The sequence below is a fragment of the Pipistrellus hanaki genome (genome assembly GCF_964339955.1).
Source record: "Pipistrellus hanaki genome assembly, chromosome: 2".
In the NCBI taxonomy this organism is placed as follows: Eukaryota; Metazoa; Chordata; class Mammalia; order Chiroptera; family Vespertilionidae; genus Pipistrellus; species Pipistrellus hanaki.
In genome coordinates this window covers 179,178,742-179,198,532 of record NC_140504.1, presented here as the reverse complement: position 1 = coordinate 179,198,532, position 19,791 = coordinate 179,178,742, and the positions used below count along the sequence as shown (strand labels likewise).

Genomic DNA, 19,791 nt, shown 5'->3' with positions numbered 1-19,791 from the left:
ATTGGCTGAGCTCCAGTCCAAGGCGCGGAGCAAGCGGGGCGCCCGCCACGGAGCCCGGCTGCGCTGAAATGGACGCACGCCCCCTAGCGGCTGGGAGGTTCACCAGTGCCGTGACCACGTGCCTTTCGGGTGGAGAAAGGAAAAGGTCATCCACTTACTCGTTTACTCAATTGGCGTCTTCCAAGACCTGGGTCCGGGCGCGCGCGCACAAAGACAGGATCGCTGACCTCAAGAAGCTCTCCTTAGCGGACTATCATCTAGGGCTTAAGGAGGCTTCAGATCTGGGCTAGCTTTCTCACTGTGACCTTGGGGACAGTATAAATCTGTCTTAGCCTCCTTTCCCGCTCCTGTGCAAAGGTAATAGCACCTATTTCACAGGATATTGTGAGGGGTAGATAAGATCATGTAAGTAAAATGCTATCCCAGCCACCTAGTAAGCAGAGAAATAAATGGTTAGTTTACAAATAATACAAATATAGTAAAACCTAAGTTTTACCTGACCCTTCAGGTACAAATATTCACGCACCCATGTCCCCACTGCTCCCTGTACAGACTATTTTTGTTTTATTGTTATTGATTTCAGAGAGGAAGGGAGAAGGAGAGAGAAAAACATCAATATGAGAATCATTGATTAGCTGCCTCCTGTATGCCCCCTACTGGGGATTGAGCTCCAATCCAGGCATGTGCCCTGACTGGGAATCAAACCATGATCTCCTGGTTCATGGGTAGATGCCCAACCACCGAGCCACATAAACCAGGCTAGACATTTATTTTATTGCATATAGAAGAAAACACTAAAGCTCAAGCTTGAAATGCTCCCGCCTACCCCTGTCTTTCTACTCTCATTCCACCGGTCTCAGCCAGGCATATCTATCGTTAGTAACACATGCTTAACCCCTCCTTTTCCTCCATGCAGACCTGTTTCACACCTCTGTTCCTTTAATTATGCTTTTTCATCTGCTTGCAGTGCCCTTCCCACCTTTCTTTACCAAGTATCTCTGGCTCATTTTCCGAGCTTTAGGAATACCACTGTAGCAGCCTCCTGGACTGGTCATTACCTACCCTTCCTCTAGAATCTCTAAGAGCTCAATGCTAAGATCTAGCAGTGCAGATGGAGAGAAAGGAATAGTATAAAGAAATGTGCAGGAAACTGTCATTAACAGAACTTGTTCACTAATTGAGTAGTCACAGAAAAGGGAACAGAATTACCTAGAATAAACAGCATTCAATCAGCCAGTTAATTAATATGTGTGAGGCATCAGGGATGCAAAAAACGAATGGGACCATCCCTGCCCTCAGTTCTCTGACTGATGGGGAAGCAGACTGGTCTACAAAATGTCAACAGTATGACTGCCCTGGCTGGGTGGCTTAATTGGTTTGTGCGCCAAAAGGTTTCTGGTTCAATTCCCAATTGGGGCGGATGCGGGAGGCAACAGATCAATGTTTATCTTTCTCTCTCCCCTCCCCAATTTCTAAAATCAATCGCCATATCCTCCAGTGAGGATTTAAAAAAAAAAAAAAAAAAAAAGTCAAGAGTGTGAGAAAGGTTGTGATAGAAGTATACACAAGTGGCAAAGAGAAGGAGTCCCAGGAAGAATTAGGGAAGGTTCCCCAGAGCTACCTGCCCTTGAGCTGAGTCACTAGTGATGGCTAGTAGTTCCATCAGGCAGAATTGAGTGAGGCTCAAGACCTAGGAATCAGCCTAGCCGGTGTCGCTCAGTGGTTCAGGATTGACCCAAGAACCAGGAGGTCTCGGTTTGATTCCTGGTCAGGGCACATGCCTTGGTTGTGGGCTCTCTCCCTAGGTAAGGGGCAGAGAGGGCATGCAGGAGGTAGCAGATTGATGATTTTTCTCTCTCATCAGTGTTTCTATTTTTTCTATCCCTCTCTCTTTCCCTCCCTCTAAAAATCAATAAAAAGCTCTGATCGATTTGGCTCAGTGGATAGCATCAGTCTACTGACTGAAAGGTCCCAGGTTCGATTCAGAGGTCAAGGGCATGTAACTTGGTTGCCAGCACATCCCCAGTAGCGGGTGTGCAGGAGGCAGCTGATCTATGCTTCTCTCTCATTGATGTTTCTAACTCTTATCCCTCTCCCTTCCTCTCTGTAAAAAAAAAAAAAAAAATCAATAAAACATATATATTTTAAAATAAATAAAATCAATAAAAACATTATTTTAAAAGGACTTAGGAATCAGATAGATGTGGGTTAAAATCCTGCCTCTGCTTCTTGCTAATCTCAGAAGAACTAAGTTTTTAAAAAGACAATAGAACCCACCACCTGGAGCTGTTCTGACACTAGCTCGCATAACATGTATAAAGTGCACAGCACTCAGCATCTCCTATGTGCTTAGTAAGTGGTCACTGGTATGTCCATTATATTCCAAGTTTATTTCTCCTTCTGTGATAGTCTATGTCTACTTTTGGCATTACTTATTCAATAAGCCAAAAGCCTGAGTGAAATCTTCAAGGTGTCTTCATCTTTGCATTATTCCCAAGATCCAGTTTATGTATATAGCACCTACAGTTCCTGAATGTCTCTCAAACTAATCATTATCTCTCACCCGGACCACCTTAGCAATTCCCTCAATGGTTTCTCTAACGTCCATTTTCCCTTTCAGGGTATTTCCATTCTGTTGGTCAAAGGTTCTTTAAAAAAAAAAAAAAAAAAAAAAAATTAAATATATTTTATTGATTTTGTACAGAGAGGAAGGGAGAGAGATAGCGAGTTAGAAACATCGACGAGAGAGAGTCATCGATCAGCTGCCTCTTGCACACCCCCTACTGGAGATGTGCCCGCAACCAAGGTACATGCCCTTGACCGGAATCAAACCCGGGACCCTTCAGTCCCCAAGCCGACGCTCTATCCATTGAGCCAAACCAGTTTCGGCTAAAAAAAAAATAAAATTTAAATGAGCCCTGGCCAGTGTGGCTCAGTTGGTTGGGCATTGTCCCCTGCACTGAAAGGTTGCTGGTTTGATTCTCGGTCAGGGCCCAAGACCAAGTTTTACTCTCAGGGTCTCACTCTCACATTGATGTTTCTCTCTCTCTCTCTCTCTCTCTCTCTCTCTCTCTCTCTCTCTCTCTCTCTCCTCCCCCCCTTTCCCCCATCCCTTCCTCTATAAAAAAAATCAATAAACTATTCTTTTTTAAAATTTTTAATAAAATCTCCAGCTTAACCCCTCATTCCCTTCTCTTTCTTGACTGCAAAACTCCACTTCATCCTGCAAAACCCTGTTCAAAAAGTCCTGCTTACAAAAAGTTTTCCCAGACCACTGTGGCCATTTCGATTCCTGGTCAGGGCACATACCTGGATTTTGGGCTTGATCTCCAGTTTAGGGCATGCAAGAGGCAGCAACTGATCCAGTGACTTTCTCACATCGATGTTTCTCTCTCTCTCTCTCTCTCTCTCTCTCTCTCTCTCTCTCTCTCTCTCTCTCTTCCCCTTCCTCCTTCCCTCCCTCCTTTCCCTCCCCTCCCCTCTCCCTCTCCCTTCCTCTCTCTCTAAAATCAATTTTTTAAAAAAAATTTAAGTTTTTCCAGACTCCCTGGCTGCTAGAGGCTCCCTCCACTAGTCTCTTCAGCCCCCTGGGAGACTAGGCCTCTGTTTATACTATCCCTTTCTGTTTATGTGCCTGGTTATGGCCAGGACTAGGAGCAACTTAAGAACAGGGAGGGGATCTAGTCCTTCACTTATCCAGCACAACTACCCAGGCCACAATACCCAAAGGAGACTCCCCTCCCCCACAGTCAGCCCCATGTGGGGAGGTTTTGGACATCATGTCAGTAGAAGGATGCCCACACAGTTGCAGATGCTGACCTGCTTCTCCCTGTCCACTCTCATATACTTTGTCATCCGGGAAAAGCTGGCCCAGTTTCTGGGAAAAGATATAGACCCATAAAAAATTTTTTTAAAAACACACACACTATTTAATGTGGATGGTTAAACTCAGACTCGGCCACTTCCCAGCTTTGTGCTTTGGGATAAGTTGATACGCCTCAGTTTTCTCACTGTAAGATGATGGTGATGACAATATCTGCTTCACAGGATTGCTCTGAGTGCTGTCTAGCCCAAACCTCACCCATGACCCACTCTCAGAGAGGAGAAACAGTATCAGAGAGGTAGTGACTCAGCCAAAGCCTTGTTTGGCTGGTCTACAGGAAAGAGACCGATGAGGTTTTCTGGTGGAATCTTTTGAACAGTCATCTAATTTAAGTGTTCCCGAACCTAGTTGCCCATCATAATCACCTGGAGCTCTTGTGAAAAAGTCCTTTGAGGGTAGAGAGTCTATTCACTAAGTTTTGGACAGGGCCCAGGACTCTGTTTGAGATCAGCCTGAAGTTGATTCACTTTTGGAAATTCAGATCACATGGGGGCCCTCTCCACCGCCCGGAAGACTCATATGAGTGTGTGTGTGTGTGTATGTGTGTGTGTGTGTGTGTGTGTGTGTACAATCTCTTGCTTTCAGGTGGTCTCCCAGACCAGCCAGTAAAATGTCTGTTGATGGCCCTCTTCTATTCAAAACCTTCCCATGGCTCCCCACAGCCCTCAGAATCCATGCCTACCCTACTCAAGTTGCCCAGTATGATCAAGCTTTGGCACTCCCAATGCCCCTTTCTTCTCTGGATCCTTGCATAGCTGTTGTCTGATCTTGGAACATTCTTCCCAGCCTCAGCCCCCCTTCAGTGGCTAATACCTCATCATCTTTCCACCACTCACCCTTCTATTTTATCTGCTTGTTCACTGTTTTTTCCCATAAGACTGGAAGCTCCATAAGCGTAGAAACTACACTTGTTCGAGGCTGACTCCTTGGTGTTGGGTGCCAACAGTGATTAAAAAAAAAAAAATTTTTTTTCAGAGAGGAAGGGAGAGGGAGAGAAACATCAATGAGTGAGGATCATTGATCGATTGCCTCTTGCACACCCCCTACTAGGGGTCAAGCCTACAACCCAGGCATGTGTCCTTGACCAGAATCGAACTCAGGACCTTTCAGTTCACAGGTCAACGTTCTCTCTACTGAGCCAAACCGGGTAGGGCCCAATGGTGATTCCTGATGAACGTTTGCTGAATGAATGAATGAATGAGAATTGGTTACTCCAGGGTGGCCCAGAAGAACTGCCAACCCCCTGGGAACCTTTTCCTCCTGCTTCAAGGTGACACATCAACTCCAAGGACTGCTTACCGACTGAGAAGGTGGCTTTCTGGGTGGACAGGCCCATCATACCTTTTCTGGGCTAGCTAAAAGCTCATGATTAGCCGAAACCGGTTTGGCTCAGTGGATAGAGCGTCGGCCTGCTGACTAAAGGGTCCCAGGTTCGATTTTGGTCAAGGGCATGTACCTTGGTTGTGGGCACATCCCCAGTAGGGGGTGTGCAAGAGGCAGCTGATCGATGATTCTCTCTCATTGATGTTTCTAACTCTCTGTCCCTCTTTCTTCCTCTCTGTAAAAAAACCAATAAAATAAAATATAAATAAATAAATAAATAAATAAATAAATAAATAAAAGCTCATAATTAGCCAGACCTAGGTCCACTAGCCAGACCTAGACCCTCAGCCCCGTGACTTTAGACAGGTCACTTAACCTCTCCTGAGCTTCCGCTCTCTCATCTGTCATAAGGATGAGCCACATTTGCCTGGCCCACAGTAAGTATTCAATACATATTAGCCATCCACACTAGGTTCGGACTGCCCTTTCGCTTCCAAGGGAAGTTCTGTTCTCTGCCCCCACGGAAGTGCCCACCCATACGGGGCATCAGAAAACATGGCAGCACTCAGTGGAACAGAGTGCTTCTGCTGCTGGGCTGGAATGACTGCGGCAGAGGGCACAGCGGGCCCTCAGGGGGAGGGGAAACCGGTACTGGTCCGTATGGAAGAATCACCCCACTCCGTTTACCGAGCACATGCTGTGCGCCAAGGCCCTGGGCTCTGGGCTGCCCTCCCTGGGGGGCCCTGGAGGACTGGGAGGCAGAAAGGGAAAGGCGTGTGAGGGTGGAAGTCCTCCCCTCCTCACTCCCACCCCCACCCCGGGGGCCCCTGCAGGAGGGCTGGGGTCTTCCCCCAGCCGGCTCAGGCAACCTTTGCTCTCCCCGCCCCTCCTCCCTCCACCCCGGCCCCCCAGCCCCCAGGCGCAGTGCAGGGGTGCCTTCTTCAGGAGAGAGCAGAGGGCGGGCGTGCAGTTCTGCCGTTTATTTTTCCTGGGATACTCAAGGGGGTGTGGGAACAGCCACAGGTGTGGTGAGGGGCGGGGGGAGCCCCCATCTCCCCTCCCCAGCAGCTGGGAACGGGGAGAGGCCCAGGCGCCCTGGTCCTGGGTTGGTCCAGCCACTGCGGTCCCCGGGCCCGGCGGGCGGTGGGCGGAGGGCGGAAGGAGAGCCCCTGGGAGGGCGGGGCGGGCTCCTAGGCGGGGTTCGGGGTTCTTCATAAAAAGCCACGAAGCTGATCCCCACGAAGCCCAGCCCCGCGGGGTGAGGGGGGGGACGCAGAGCCCGGATGGGGGACCTGGCCCGGCCTGGCCCGTGGGGGGGAGGAGGGCAGGGGAGGAGGGAGGGATGGCAGAGATGGTGCCCGTGGTGGGAGGAGGAGGAGGGGCGAAGCGTCGGACCGAGAGAAAGGGAGGCCCGGGGGGCGCAGGGCGGAGAGGCACGGTCCGGCCCAGCCCGGCGCCTCGGCGTGGGGTCGGGAAGTAGAAAACCCCCGAGAGAGAGCGCGCGGCGGGCGGGCCGGGCGTGCGGACCGGCGGGCGGGCGGCGCACGGCGGCCCGATCACAGTGACCTCGACGCTGGGTGTACAGTACGGGGAGCCCGCGGCCCCGGGCGGCCGGTCACAGCCGGGTCTGGGCCTCGGGGATGTAGATCTCGATGCTGTCGGCGCTCTCGGTGGCCGAGCTGTGGCGGAAGGAGGCGGCGCGCTTGGCCGCCAGGAGCCGCTTGCGCGCTTCCTGCCGCTGCCGGTCCACCGAGTCCAGCGAGCGCTCCTTCACCGGCACGCCCCGGCCCCGCGGCGGCTTCTTTGGTATCGGCGGAGGGACCTTCTTCTCCTCCTGCGGACAGGGGCCGCTGAGTTTGGGGGTGTCCCCGCCGGACTTCCCAATCCACGCCCCCTCTGCCCGGAGGATGAACCTCCCCAGGCTCCCGGCTCCGCCCGGCCACCCACCGGAGAGCGGTTAGAAGCTGCTCTGCACCCCAAGCCCCAGGTGCACCTGTTCCCACAAGGTCAAAACCTGCATTCTTCTTTAAAAAAAAAAAAAAAAAAAATGTGTGTATTTCTAGTATCACGGGAGCGCACTCATCTAGGGGAAATGATGAACAAGAACAGCATGGATCAGATTGTGAGACCTCAGAGGGAAGGCAGGGGAGGGTGGGGATAAGGGAGAGAGATCAACCAAAGGTCTTGTGTGCGTGCATAGGAGCCCAACCAGTGGTCATGACAACAGGGTGGGGAGGGCATGCGTGGGGAGGGGTTTGGGATGAGAATGGGGGCGGGGGGGGGATGATGACAAATATGTGATAACTTAGTCAATAAAGTAATTAGAAATATATATATATATTGATCCGGCCCCTTGGTGGAGCCGTGCCGAATCAGTGTTTGCGTCACTCCCGGTCCGGAGGGCCGCAGACAAGGCCATGGGGGTTCACACCAGGCTTCGGGGCCCATCACGACAAGGTCTAGTGAGATGAGGGGACCCTCTAGGTCCAAGCTGAGGGGAACTGCAGCTGGCCCACGGTGGCTGCTGCCACCTCGGGTTCCGGCAGCTTAGGCAGCGATGAGCACTACAGCCAAGCAGACAGCAGGGCCCGAGGGTGGTCCCTTTGGAAGAAGGTGGTCACCATCACCCGTCCAGCGCTGCCTTTACTGCCCACGAGTCTCCTCCTGTCCCCGTACCCGCCACCCCCCACATGCCTCCATGGGGAAGGGCATGTTCCAGGGCCTGACTCTTGGCTTTATGGGCCCTCCCCCACCTTAAGCTCCAGGAGTTTCCAGCTGTTGGCCTTGAGTTGCTGTAGCTCCAGGAACTTGAGGGTCACATCCTCGATAGAGAGCTGCAGGAGGTCCCAGAAACCCGCCAGGTCCTGGAAGGTGGGCACAGGGAACGCAGTGGGGTCCTGCAGGGGAAGGAGACATGGGAGAGACAGCCAGTCAGGAATGTCTGAGCCCCAGCCAGGGCCCGGGAAACCCCCACCCACGCTCCCTGTCAGGACGCTTAACTTGGGAGAGTGGGGTGGGGTGGGGTGGGAGGAGTGGGAGACAGGGAGGCATGCTGGGGGTGGGGGTTAGGGGGACAGGAGGAGAAAGCCCAGGCTTCTCACTCTTGGGTACAAACACCTGGCCCCACCTCCAGGCACACACACACACACACACACACACACACACGGCACCTTCCAGGCACACACGTCTGATGGGCTCTGAACCCAGGGCACTCACCATGCTCTGCTGACACAGCCTGAAGAACTGCTGAACCTTCTGGGACAGGAGAAGCTGCGTGCTGCCCACAGCACTGCGGATCTTCTCCAGGACTGGGGAGCAGAAGCAGATTCAAGGAGGGGGGTGGTGACTTTCCTTCCCCCGCCTCCAGGAAGTCTGCCCTGACTGACTCTTGCCCCTCTGTTACCTGACATTTTCTAGGTGTGCCTCCTCCCGCCCCTCCCCATCCTGTCCTCGGGTCTCCTAACAAGCAGCTCCTATCCTACTTCACACGGACATGTCTTCCTTCATACAACCTACATTTCCTAAGTGCTTACCCTCCCGGCTAAGAGAACTGAGAACACCAGTCCCAGCCGAGCCCGACAGCCCTATGGCAAGCAGGCACTCGCTCCGTGACTCCTTAAGAATTACTAAATTTCATGTCTGACCCCTGACTCGCGGGTCACTATCCCATCCTTGGGGTCCTGGGGTAAGACTGTATCTCCCCTCGGACTGGGCATGTCTTCCTGGCTTAATCTTCACCGGGGCGTGAGACACGCCCTGACATTGTGCACGGCCTGCCCCTGTCTGAGTCCCGGAGCAGGCCCAGGCCGCAGACACCGGCACAGACGGGAACAATTCCCTTGGCTGCCATGGGCTGGCAGCTAGCTCCTAGGGCAGTGGTCGGCAAACTGCGGCTCTCGAGCCACATGCGGTTCTTCGGATCCCTGAGTGTGTCTCTTCCACAAAAATACCTGGGCGCGTCTATTTTGAAGAAGTGGCGTTAGAAGAAGTTTAAGTTTTAAAAATTCGGCTCTCAAAAGACATTTCGATCGTGGCCCTGTTGATCTTTGGCTCTGTTGACTAAGGAGTTTGCCGACCACTGTCCTAGAGGCTCAGCCTGGTCCCTGTCCCCAGGCCCAGCCCTGGCCTCTGAAGCTGCTCCCTGCTTCCTGCCAGGAGCTCCAGGTCGCCCCACTGCCCACGGGGACCCACCAAGGTTTGGTGCTAAAGGACCGAACCCTGAGGACGGCCCCCTCACGTGCAGCCGGATCCCTCCACGCAGAGGGCTCTCACTCACTCTCCTCGGGCAGCTCGTAGTCCTCCGCCTCGCGTTCCATCTGCTGGCACCAGTGCTCCAGCTTCTCCACCTCCGCCCTCAGCATCTTGATGAACCACTCGCCGTCCCGCGGGCAGGGGGACGTGCGGCCTGAGTCGGGGAGGCTACGGGAGCCCCGCTCCATCCACGAGTCCCGGCGGCCTGCCCCAGGGCCCGGGGCGGGGGCGGGGGCAGGGCCCGGGGACCCATCGGTGGCCGGCGGCTCGTACGGCAGTGGGTAGCCCTCGCGGTAGGCCCACTGGCCCTGCGTGTGGACCGTGCGGAAGACTGAGTAGGTGGGGGCCCGGGGGCCGGGCTGGGGTTCAGAGGCATGCCTCTGGAAGGAGCGTCCGAACTGCAGGGCCTTGTCCTCTGTGGCCACCGAGGCCAGGCCGGCCAGGCCCTCCAGCTCCAGGTCCGCCTGCACGCCGGCCGTCACGCTGTTGGAGCGCTTGAACCTCGTCCGCCTGGTGAGAGAGATGGCTGTTATCTCTGCCCTTACTGAGTATCACCCCAGCCTTCACCCCCCCACCCCCACCCCTGGCTAAAAGGAAAAGGGATGAGAAAGGAAACCTGCGTGACCTTAACTGTATGAGTCCTTGTAACAGGGGGGTACATCATATACCTACCTGTTGCATCGCGTCTGCACAGGGTGAGTCTTACAACAGTTGATCTGTGCAGGACAGCTGCTGGCATAGACCAATGCAAACAGACACAGCCCAAGTGCTAGAGCATCTCCCTGCAGAAGCTGGGTTGGGGGTGGGGTACCAGAAGGGCCAGGGAGGAGCTAGGGTATTTGCCAATGAGTACAGAGGTGTCTCAGCACTTTCCCAAATGCTGTGTCTGCTTATTTGCACCAGCTGTGCAGGTAGGTCCTCAGCCCCGCAGAGATGAATAAATTAAGGCCCAGAGAGGCCCACGGGTCCCCAGCTCTCAAGAAGCAGAGCCAGCATTTGGACTGAGGGCTGCTGCTTGCTCCACAGCCCAAGGACTTCCCAAGGCACCAGCTGCCGGAGCATCAGGAAGAACTGCCGTGGAGCAGCTGGGGAGAGGGGAGGTGGAAGCAGCTGAGAGGACTTCTCCTCCTCTAGGGACCCCGTGGCTCAGCCCAGAGCCTGGCCAGACGCAGTCAGCCGGTGCCAACGGAGTTGAATTAAGTTGTTGGCAGCAATGGCACGAGGCCTGGAAATTTCTTCTTCGAGTTAATGATAAGCAAATCATATGCAAAACAGAAAGTCGGTTGGCCTTGTTCTTTTTCCCCTCAGGGTTCTAGGAAGAAACCAGTGGCCCCTGAAGTGCACGAGGCTGGGGTCAGACAATACCTGAGGTGGGAGTCAGGAGATGGAGGGGTGGGGGGAGAGGTGAACAGAAGTTTGAGGACTGGAATTTCAAGGATCCCAAAAGAAAGGCACTTGTGTCCTCAGCAAACTCTACGCATATTATCAGGAAAGAGGGGCTGGGGACCAGCTCTGGGGGCCCCTCCAGCTTCCCAGGAGGTTTCCCCAACCCCCACAACTTCAGCCTTCCTCTTGCTGCCCAGGCCTTCTCTCCCTGCCTGCCTTGCCTGCCTGCTTCCCTCCAGCTGGCAGGCTGCCTGCTGGAAGCTGTTGCCATAGAAACCAGGCCCAGAAGGATGCTGCAGGACCCAGGAAAAAGAGATGCGCTCATGTGCGGTCTCCAACAAGCCCTATGTCCCAACCCCCCACCCAGAGAGAAAGAGAAAGAGAATATATCACTTTGCCTCGCACATGGTCTTCACCTTGGTGTCTGCCCTGGTCAAGACTGACATCACTCTCTGCCTTGGCTGTTGGATCAGCCTCCTTTTATACATCTCTGCCTCTACTGAGCAGGGCACGGAAGAGCACTGCATGAGGAGTCTGACCTGAGTACTAACGCTGGTCTTGTTGCTATGTGCCTTTGGGAAGTCCCTCGCCCTCTAGTGAGGCCATTTAATATATACATGTGTACATACATAAAGCATGATTATATATGACGTATAAATATACACACACTATATAAAATGATAGGAATGGACCAGTAATTGCTAAGATTCCTCTTCTCTCTAAGATTACATCTTGCATATTTTAAGATCTGGTACTCAACCCTCCCCTCATCAATCCACCCAGGACTGGAGCAGTCTTCCTAAAATTGACCTCGGTTCAATTCATTTTCCATAGCTCTTCATGCCAACCACATATAGTTCAAGCTTCCTATGTTAGCATCTTCCTCTGGATGCAGTTCTCTCCAACCTCATCTCCCCTGCATTCTCCTTGTTCCCCAAGTAGGTTACACTGGCCCTTACTCTAAGCCTTTGCCCATGCTATTTCCTAAAATGGCTTCCTCCTCCTTGCTCCCTTTCCGTTCTCTGCCCAAGTCTCCTCTTCCTCTGTGAACCTCCAGACTGCCTCCAAGCCCATCCTCTGTACCGTACCTCCCTCAGCAATCTTCTTGCATTTGGAGGCATCCCCATTGTTCTCTGTTTCTGGTGAGAGTCTTAGCTAACTGAACTGTTAGGATGCGCTTTGGCTCCCTTTGACTATTTCTGTGCCTTTGAGCTCCGGGTAGCCTTTGGCTCCTTCAGAGCTCCAGCAGTTGCAAACCACACAGATAAAGGTGGGGTCTGCCCTCATAAACACAGTATGGGGGACATGCCTTCCCTGCTTGCTTCCCCGTTACTCCCATGAAACATGGGCCTGTCCTTTGGCACCACTGGGTTTGCTGCCTCTCACCTGTCCTCTCAGGTCGTCCTGAAAGGACCACACATTCTTTTTTTTTTCTTTTTTTTAATAAAATGGTTGTTCTTTTATTGATTTTTTACAGAGAGGAAAAGAGAGTTAGAAACATCAATGAGAGAAAATCATCGATCAGCTGCCTCCTGCACACCCCCTACTGGGGATGTGCCTGCAACCAAGGTACATGCCCTTGACCGGAATCAAACCTGGGACCTTTCAGACCACAGACAGACACTCTATCCACTGAGCCAAACCGGTTTCGGCGGACCACACATTCTTGACGGAATGGGCCACACAGTCTGGAACAAAAGCCTAAGCACCCCAGGCTTCATGGTTCTCAAGTCAGCACCCACCTCAAGGAGCTCTCTCGTTGGGTCTACTTCAAGAAAGACCAACAAAGTTGAGGAGTTTATGGGATTACTGGAAGCACAAACTTCATCAACACTTCCAGCCAGAGATTTTCACAGCACAGGCAGGGGTCAATCATCCTTGTGCAAGTGGCATTTACAGCCAGAAGTGTGGTACAAGATCACCCAAGGGAAGAGCAATGGAGCAAAGATCCAAAACCCCAGGGAACAAGGACATTTCATGGGTAGGTGGAGAGAGTGTACCACTTAAGGTGCCTAAGCCAGAAAGAACAAGGAAGAAAATCAGGACAAAGACACTTAAAGTCAGATAGGGGACAGATGGGTCTCAAGAAGGAGTGAGCAGCCAACATGGAAAATGCAGCCGGTTAAGAATAAAAGGTGTCCATTAATTTGGTAATATATTGTAGAAGCCAATGGTGATGAGGGCAAGTCGGTCTGGTGGAGTATGGGGGCAGACACAGATAGCAGGTTGTCTGGAGGTGGAGAAAACTAGCAATACAGCTCTTGAAAATAGCTTGTTGAAAGGGGAGGAAAAGAGGACAGTGTACCTTTTTAAAAATATATATATATATTCTTATTGATTTGAGAGAGGAAGAGAAAGGAAGAAAGAGGGAGGGAGGGAGGGAGGGAGGGAGGGAGGGAGGGAGGGAGGGAGGGAGGGAGAGAGAGAGAGAGAGAGAGAGAGAGAGAGAGAGAGAGAGAGAAAGAGAGAGAGAGGGAAACATCAATGATGAGAAATAATCAGTGACCGGCTGCCTCTTGCACACCCCTACTAGGGATCGAGCCCACAACCTGGCATATGCCTTTGACCGGAATCAAACCTGGGACCCTTCAGTCCACAGACTGATGCTCTATCCACTAAGCCAAACCGGCTAGGGTGACAGTGTACCTTTAAGGGAGAAATATGTTTTTATTTGTCAATTTCGTCTCAAAAATCTGGGTAAAAGAAGAGAGAGGTATTTTGTTTAGGATGGTTCTCACAAGCCATATCTCAAGGGGGGAGATTTTTTTTTTTGGGGGGGGGGGGGTAATAAGAAGAATAATGGCTGTCCAAAGAGGTTTATGCCCTAATTCCCAGAAGCTATGGATGTTACACAAAGGGACTTTGTAGATTAATTTAAGGATCTTGAGATGAAAAGAGACTGGATTATCCAGGTGTGCCTAATTTAATCATAAAGTTCCTTATAAATGAAAGAGGGAAACAGGAAAGTCGGAGTCAGAGAAAAAGTTGGGACAATGGAATCAAGGATGCCATGTGAGGACAGCCTGCCATTGCTGGCTTTGAAGACAGAAGTGGGCTACAAGCCAAGGAACGCAAACAATCTCTATAAACTGGAAAAGGTGACTAAGTGAATTCTTCCCTGCATCTCCAGGGGGATCAGTCCTTGATTTTAGCCCAGTGAAACCCAGTTCAGACTTCCAATCTCTAGAGTCTAGATACACATTGACCACCAGAGGGCAGACGCTCAACACCAGAGCTGCTCCCTGGTGGTCAGTGTGCTCCCACAGTCAACCTCCTGGGGTCTCTCCCCATCACTGCACGCCCCCGGCCGGCCGGCCAGCCTCCTGATAGGCCTTCATCACCGGCCAGGCTGAGGGACCTCACCCATGCACAAATTCATGCACTGTGCCTCTAGTAAAATTCTATACAATAAAAGCTTAATATGCAAAATGAACAACCAGCAGAATGACCAGTGGGAACTACTGGTCACTATGACAGGCACTGACCACCAGAGGGCAGATGCTCAATGCAGGAGCTGCCCCAAGCCTGCAGGCCCCAGGCTAGCCAAGGTGGGTGGGAGCAGGGGGCCCCTGATTACCCCCCTGGTTGCCCTGAAATGGGATGCTACCAGCGGCAGCAGTGGGAGACAGGGCTGGCAATTGGGCAGCACCAGGTAGGTAAAGGCATGTGCCATGAGGGCTCCCTGACCACCATGCAGGTCACCCCACAGATCAGCTCTGATCACCAACCAGGATTAGGGATCCTACCTGCATTTCATGTACCGGGCCTCTAGTAATAAATAGGTACTGTTGGAGGCCACTAAATTTGTGGTCATTTATTACAGCACCAATAGGAAATTAATACAACTTGAAAAGAGAAATCAATTGAAGGTATAGAAGACAGTAGTCCAAGGAACCAGAAAATAGGAGAATCCTATATAATAAAAGCCTAATGTGTTAAGTGTCCAACCATTTGTTCAACCAGTCACCATGACCACCAGGGGGCAGACACTTTGACCAGTAGATTAGCTTGCTGCTGGGGTCTGGCCCACCAGGACTGGGTGAGATGGACCAGACATGCCCTGGAGTCCTCGTGTGGTCCCTCCCCACCCTAATCGTGCACCGGTGGGGTCCCTCGGCCTAGCCTGCACCCTCTCACAATCTGGGACCCCTCAGGGAATGTTGAAGAGCCAGTTCGGCCCAGTCCCTGCAGGCCAGGCTGAGGGACCCCCACCAGTGTAAGAATCCATGCACTGGGCCTCTGGTAGATAATAACTAACACCCAGTGAGCACTTATTGTAGTATAAGCTAAACACTACGTGAATACACATGCTCAATCCTCACAAATAGTCCCATGATAAGGGTGTTAGTACTACCTCTGCTTACAGATGAGAAAACAAAAGCTTGGAGAGGTTACGTGACTCCCTAAGGTCAGACATTTATCAAGTTAGTACAATATGGCTGCGAGGCCAGCTCTCAAACACTCCACTGCCCATCTAGGACTGAGGCTTTAATCAGGAAGAAAGATGACTCACTCCTGAGGCAGGACTGGTGGAGAAGGAAAAGGAAAAGATGCAAGTAAGTGAGGAGTTGGTCCAGAAGTGGAGAGAGATCCTACCCGATGACCTCAATCGTTATAATAAAGTGAGAAGAAAGAATGCTGGATACTAGGAGGTGGGGTAGCGGGGGAAGGAAGGAAAACAAGCAGATCTAGGGGAGTAGCCTAGCAGAGTGGTTAAGCACCCTCCCCTGAAGCCAGACTTCCTGGGTCCAACACCAGCACTATGGCTTGTGCCTCAGTTTCCTCACATATAAAGAAGAAGAAGATGCCGAAACCGGTTTGGCTCAGTGGATAGAGCGTAGGTCTGCGGACTCAAAGGTCCCAGGTTCGATTCTGGTGAAGGGCATGTACTTTGGTTGCAGGCACATCCCCAGTAGAGGATGTGCAAGAGGCAGCTGATCGATGATTTTCTCTCATCAATGTTTCTGACTCTCTATCCCTCTCTCTTTCTCTCGGTAAAAAATCAATAAAAAATATTTATATTTTTTTTAAAGAAGAAGAAGAATAGTACCTGCCCCTAGGATTGTTATGAGACAATACTTGTAAGAAACTCAGAGCAGCACCTGGGCTGCCCATTGTAAATGTTAGCTGCTATATGGAGAGGCAGAGAGGATTGTAGCTCTTTCTGAAAAGGAAGGAGCTGGACAAATGAAATCATGGGAATGTAGCACTGAGAACCCAGCGAGGGCATTGTCGTTGTTCATTATTATGATTGCTGTTGATCATTTCCATCTGTTCTCCCACAGCACTCTGAATAAAACCTCTTTTATACTCCATAGCACATTGTATTGCAGTAAGTTATTTGCATATTTATCTCCCTTACTAAATAGGGCACTTACTCATTCTTAAATGTTCAATGACTGGTTGGCTGGAAGAAAGGATGGTAGAGAACACTAATAATCTCCACCATCCATTCTTCCTAAGTAATAAAAATCCCATGATTTTAGGATGGACACAGGGCCACTTCTAATAAAGATTTGTTTACCAATCTCCCTTCCAGCTAGATGTAGCCACATATGGCTAAGTTCTAGGCAGGATATTAGCAGAAATTGTGTGTGCAACTTTCAGGAAATGTTCATCTTTAAAAAAAAAATTATATATATATATATATATATATATATATATATATATATATATATATAAATTTTTTTTTATTGAGAAGGAGAGAGAGATAGAAACATCAATGATGAGAAAGAATCACTGATTAGCTGCCTTTTGCACCCTCCACACTGGAGATCAAGCCTGCAACCCAGGCATGTGTCCTGACTGGGAATTGAACCGTGACCTCCTAGTTCCTAGGTCGACACTCAACCACTGAGCCATGCTGGTTGGGCCAGGAAATGTTCTTAAAAGGAGAAAACGCCCTTCTTTGTTCCTTCCTCCTCCCTCCTGGAATACAGACATGTTGGCTGGACCAGAATACAGATATGTTGGCTGGACCAGAATACAGACATGTTGGCTGGACCTCAAGCAGCCATCTTAGGACATGAGATAGAAATCAAGATGGAGGAGCAATAAAATAGCTGAAGCCTGGGTTCTGACCCTGTAGAGCACCAAACAGCCCCTCAGTTGACTCTCTCTCCGGACTTCTTCTAAGCAAGAGAGAAATAAACTTGCATTATATTTAAGTCACTGCCATTTGGGGGTTTTCTGTAACTCACAGCCAAATCTAATCCTAACTATAATTGATGCATTTCCAGGGTAGTGAAGTTCAGGGCTTATGTCCCTGTTTAGTTTGGCAGTATCCACTGTGGTCCTCACCAATGCTGTAAACACAGAATAGAACCTGGCTTCAGTTACGAATTGTCACTAACTTAGAACAATGCCTTTTCCAATATTTTCTCCCCAAGCTTTTTGACAAAGTTGAGGAGGCTTCCTCCCCTCAAGTTCTTTAGGGCCACGATGATCACATTTCTGATTATTCTGAAAGTTGTTATTGTGGTTACTTCAGGGAGACATCTCTACTGTGATTCTCTAGGGGAAAGCACAAGAGGCTCTGGGAAAGAACTGGTTCATCCCAGGAGACACAGTGTCTAAGGAATGCTTAACATCCAGGAGTTGTCAAGAGGTTTTGCCAAGAGTACTTGGCAGCAGGTTGACAGGAGATGTGAGGGAGTGGGCAGAGGCTGGGGGGGGGAGTAAGCACAGGGATATTTCGGCAAGGTTCAGCCATTGTGCTGGCTCCTGCTTTGAGAAAGCATCTAGGAACTTAAACATAGAATCAATTGGGGTCCCTGAGTCCCCCCACTCCATCCTATGGGGCTAAGATAGGGTGGGAGATTTGAGTAGAGCCGTAATGGTCAGTCTGAAACCATCTTGCAGTTCATAGCTGAAGAAGGGAGGCAGTGTCCATTCTTCAGCTATCAGGGCTTGTGGTCAGTTAGCAGCTCATTGTTTCTGCAGGACTATTATTGAAATATACACTGAGTGGCCAGATTACTATGATCTCTGAATGCATGGTAATCTGGCCCACTCAGAGTGTGTGTGTGTGTGTGTGTGTGTGTGTGTGTATATATATATATATTAGAGGCCCAGTGCATGAATTCATGCATGAGTGGGGTCCAGCCAGCCTGGCCAGGGTGAGGGGACATGAGCGACTGGCTGGCCTGCTTGCTGGTCGAACACCTGGTCGAGGGGACAACTTGCATATTAGCCTTTTATTATCTAGGATATACACTGAGTGGCCAGATGATTATGCGTTCAGAGACCATCATCATCTGGCCACTCAGTGTAGCTTCACGAGGATGCAAACATCCTCCCCAACACTCAAAGGGCTCTGTTCTTTCAGCATATTCCTTTCTCAAGGTCCCAAAGCCAGAAATGACCATGATCCTAAGGAAAGATCATGGGTATAGGATGGCTTTCCTACACAGAGCTCTCCAGACAGCCCTGACCAGGTACAGTAGGTAAAATAGAGTTGTCAGAATAAATACAGGACTTCAGTTAAATTTCAGTTTCAAATAAATAACATGATATTTTTTCCTACTTCATCTATGAGGTTCTTAGGTGAACATGGCCATAAGCTTCACAGGGTAGGGGCTGTGTGTTCTGCTCACCTTTGTATCCTCAGTGCCCAGCAGAGTAATTGACAAATAATAGGGTTACAATAAATATTTGGGTGGAGGTGGAACTGAAGGAGCACCAGCTCCCACCCCTGTGTATTTCTAAGCCAAGTCAACACTAATGTTGGAATCCCAGGTATCAGAGGCAATAACTCTGAACTCCTCACCCAATAGGTTAGCAAGAACAGTCTGAAAGACAGAAATAGAGACCTTTCCTCCCTGGGAAGTTTTTTTTTTAAAACATATTTTATTGATTTTTTACAGAGAGGAAGAGAGAGGGATAGAGAGTTAGAAACATCGATGAGAGAGAATCATTGATCAGCTGCTTCTTGCACACCCCCTACCGGGGATGTGCCTGCAACCAATGTACATGCCCCTGACCGGAATCGAACCTGGGACCCTTCAGTCCGCAAGCCAACGCTCTATCCACTGAGCCAAACCGGTTTCGGCCTCCCTGGAAAGTTTTAAAACCAAAGGGGACAGAGAGAGAGGGGTGGAAGAGAGAGAGAGAGAGACTGGGACCAGTGAGATAAGAGCAAAACCAAGAAAGTCCAAGAAAATGGGGTGGCAGCGGGTGCAGGGAGGGGGGCAGCTAGTCTTCAATATTTGCCTAGAAAGGCTGTTGGTATTCATGGTTCACTTTTATGTGCCAGTTGGGACATGGTGTTTGGTAAGTCAGACTGAAAGTGTCAGGGACATGAAGGACAGAAAGGAGAGTGCAGGTGTATAACTAAGGATGCCTTCAGCCAACAAGCAAGGGAGCCTGGCCAGAAAGATGTGCCAGATTTCTTCTCTCCCCACCTGTCACCCCCTCTGAGTTTCCAATATGACCATCCCAAGTAATTCAGCTCTTTACACGTTTACCCAACACCATCACACCGGCCCACACCGCCAAGAACTCCCTGAATATCTACACAAGAGCAAAGAAGACCACATGGTCTGCCAGTCCCTGCCCTTCCTGACTTCACTCCAAATGCTTCTCACATTGGTCCACTTCTCCCTTATCTGCTGCTGATAGCCTAGTCCAGACAACTGATCAATACTGTAGATTGAACCAACTTAGGAAGCTCCCACACACCCCTTAAACATTTAGAAATGCTGGCTAGCATAAAGTGGGAGATTTGCGTTTGCTATAATGCCAAGCCTGAAATAGAAAAGAGAAATCTTCAGGTACTAGAAACAAAAAGGAAATTAAAAACACGAGCAGTGAGAGGGGATCTAAGCCAAATGAGCCACAGGAATATCAGGCCAGACACAGGCCAGAGGCTGGACGGTGACATCCAGGAAGAATAAGAGGAGAGACCCCCAAACCTGTGCATCTGGTGAGCTGGAAGGTGACCCTGATCA

General features: G+C 50.6%; 1 protein-coding gene across 2 annotated transcripts in view; it reads right to left on the bottom strand.

Moving 5' to 3' along the window:
* Positions 1–6,171: 6,171 nt before the first annotated feature.
* DLGAP3 (DLG associated protein 3) overlaps positions 6,172–19,791 on the bottom strand; it is a 59,490-nt gene continuing 45,870 nt past the window's right edge. For both annotated transcript variants that reach the window (XM_084872006.1, XM_084872007.1), the window contains exons 9-12: positions 9,483–9,967; positions 8,423–8,514; positions 7,960–8,103; positions 6,172–7,040 (exon numbers count right to left, since the gene is read on the bottom strand). In XM_084872006.1, coding sequence (XP_084728132.1) covers positions 6,822–7,040; positions 7,960–8,103; positions 8,423–8,514; positions 9,483–9,967 — 940 coding nt within the window. In that variant the 3' untranslated portion in view covers positions 6,172–6,821. The remainder of the gene's footprint in view (positions 7,041–7,959; positions 8,104–8,422; positions 8,515–9,482; positions 9,968–19,791) is intronic.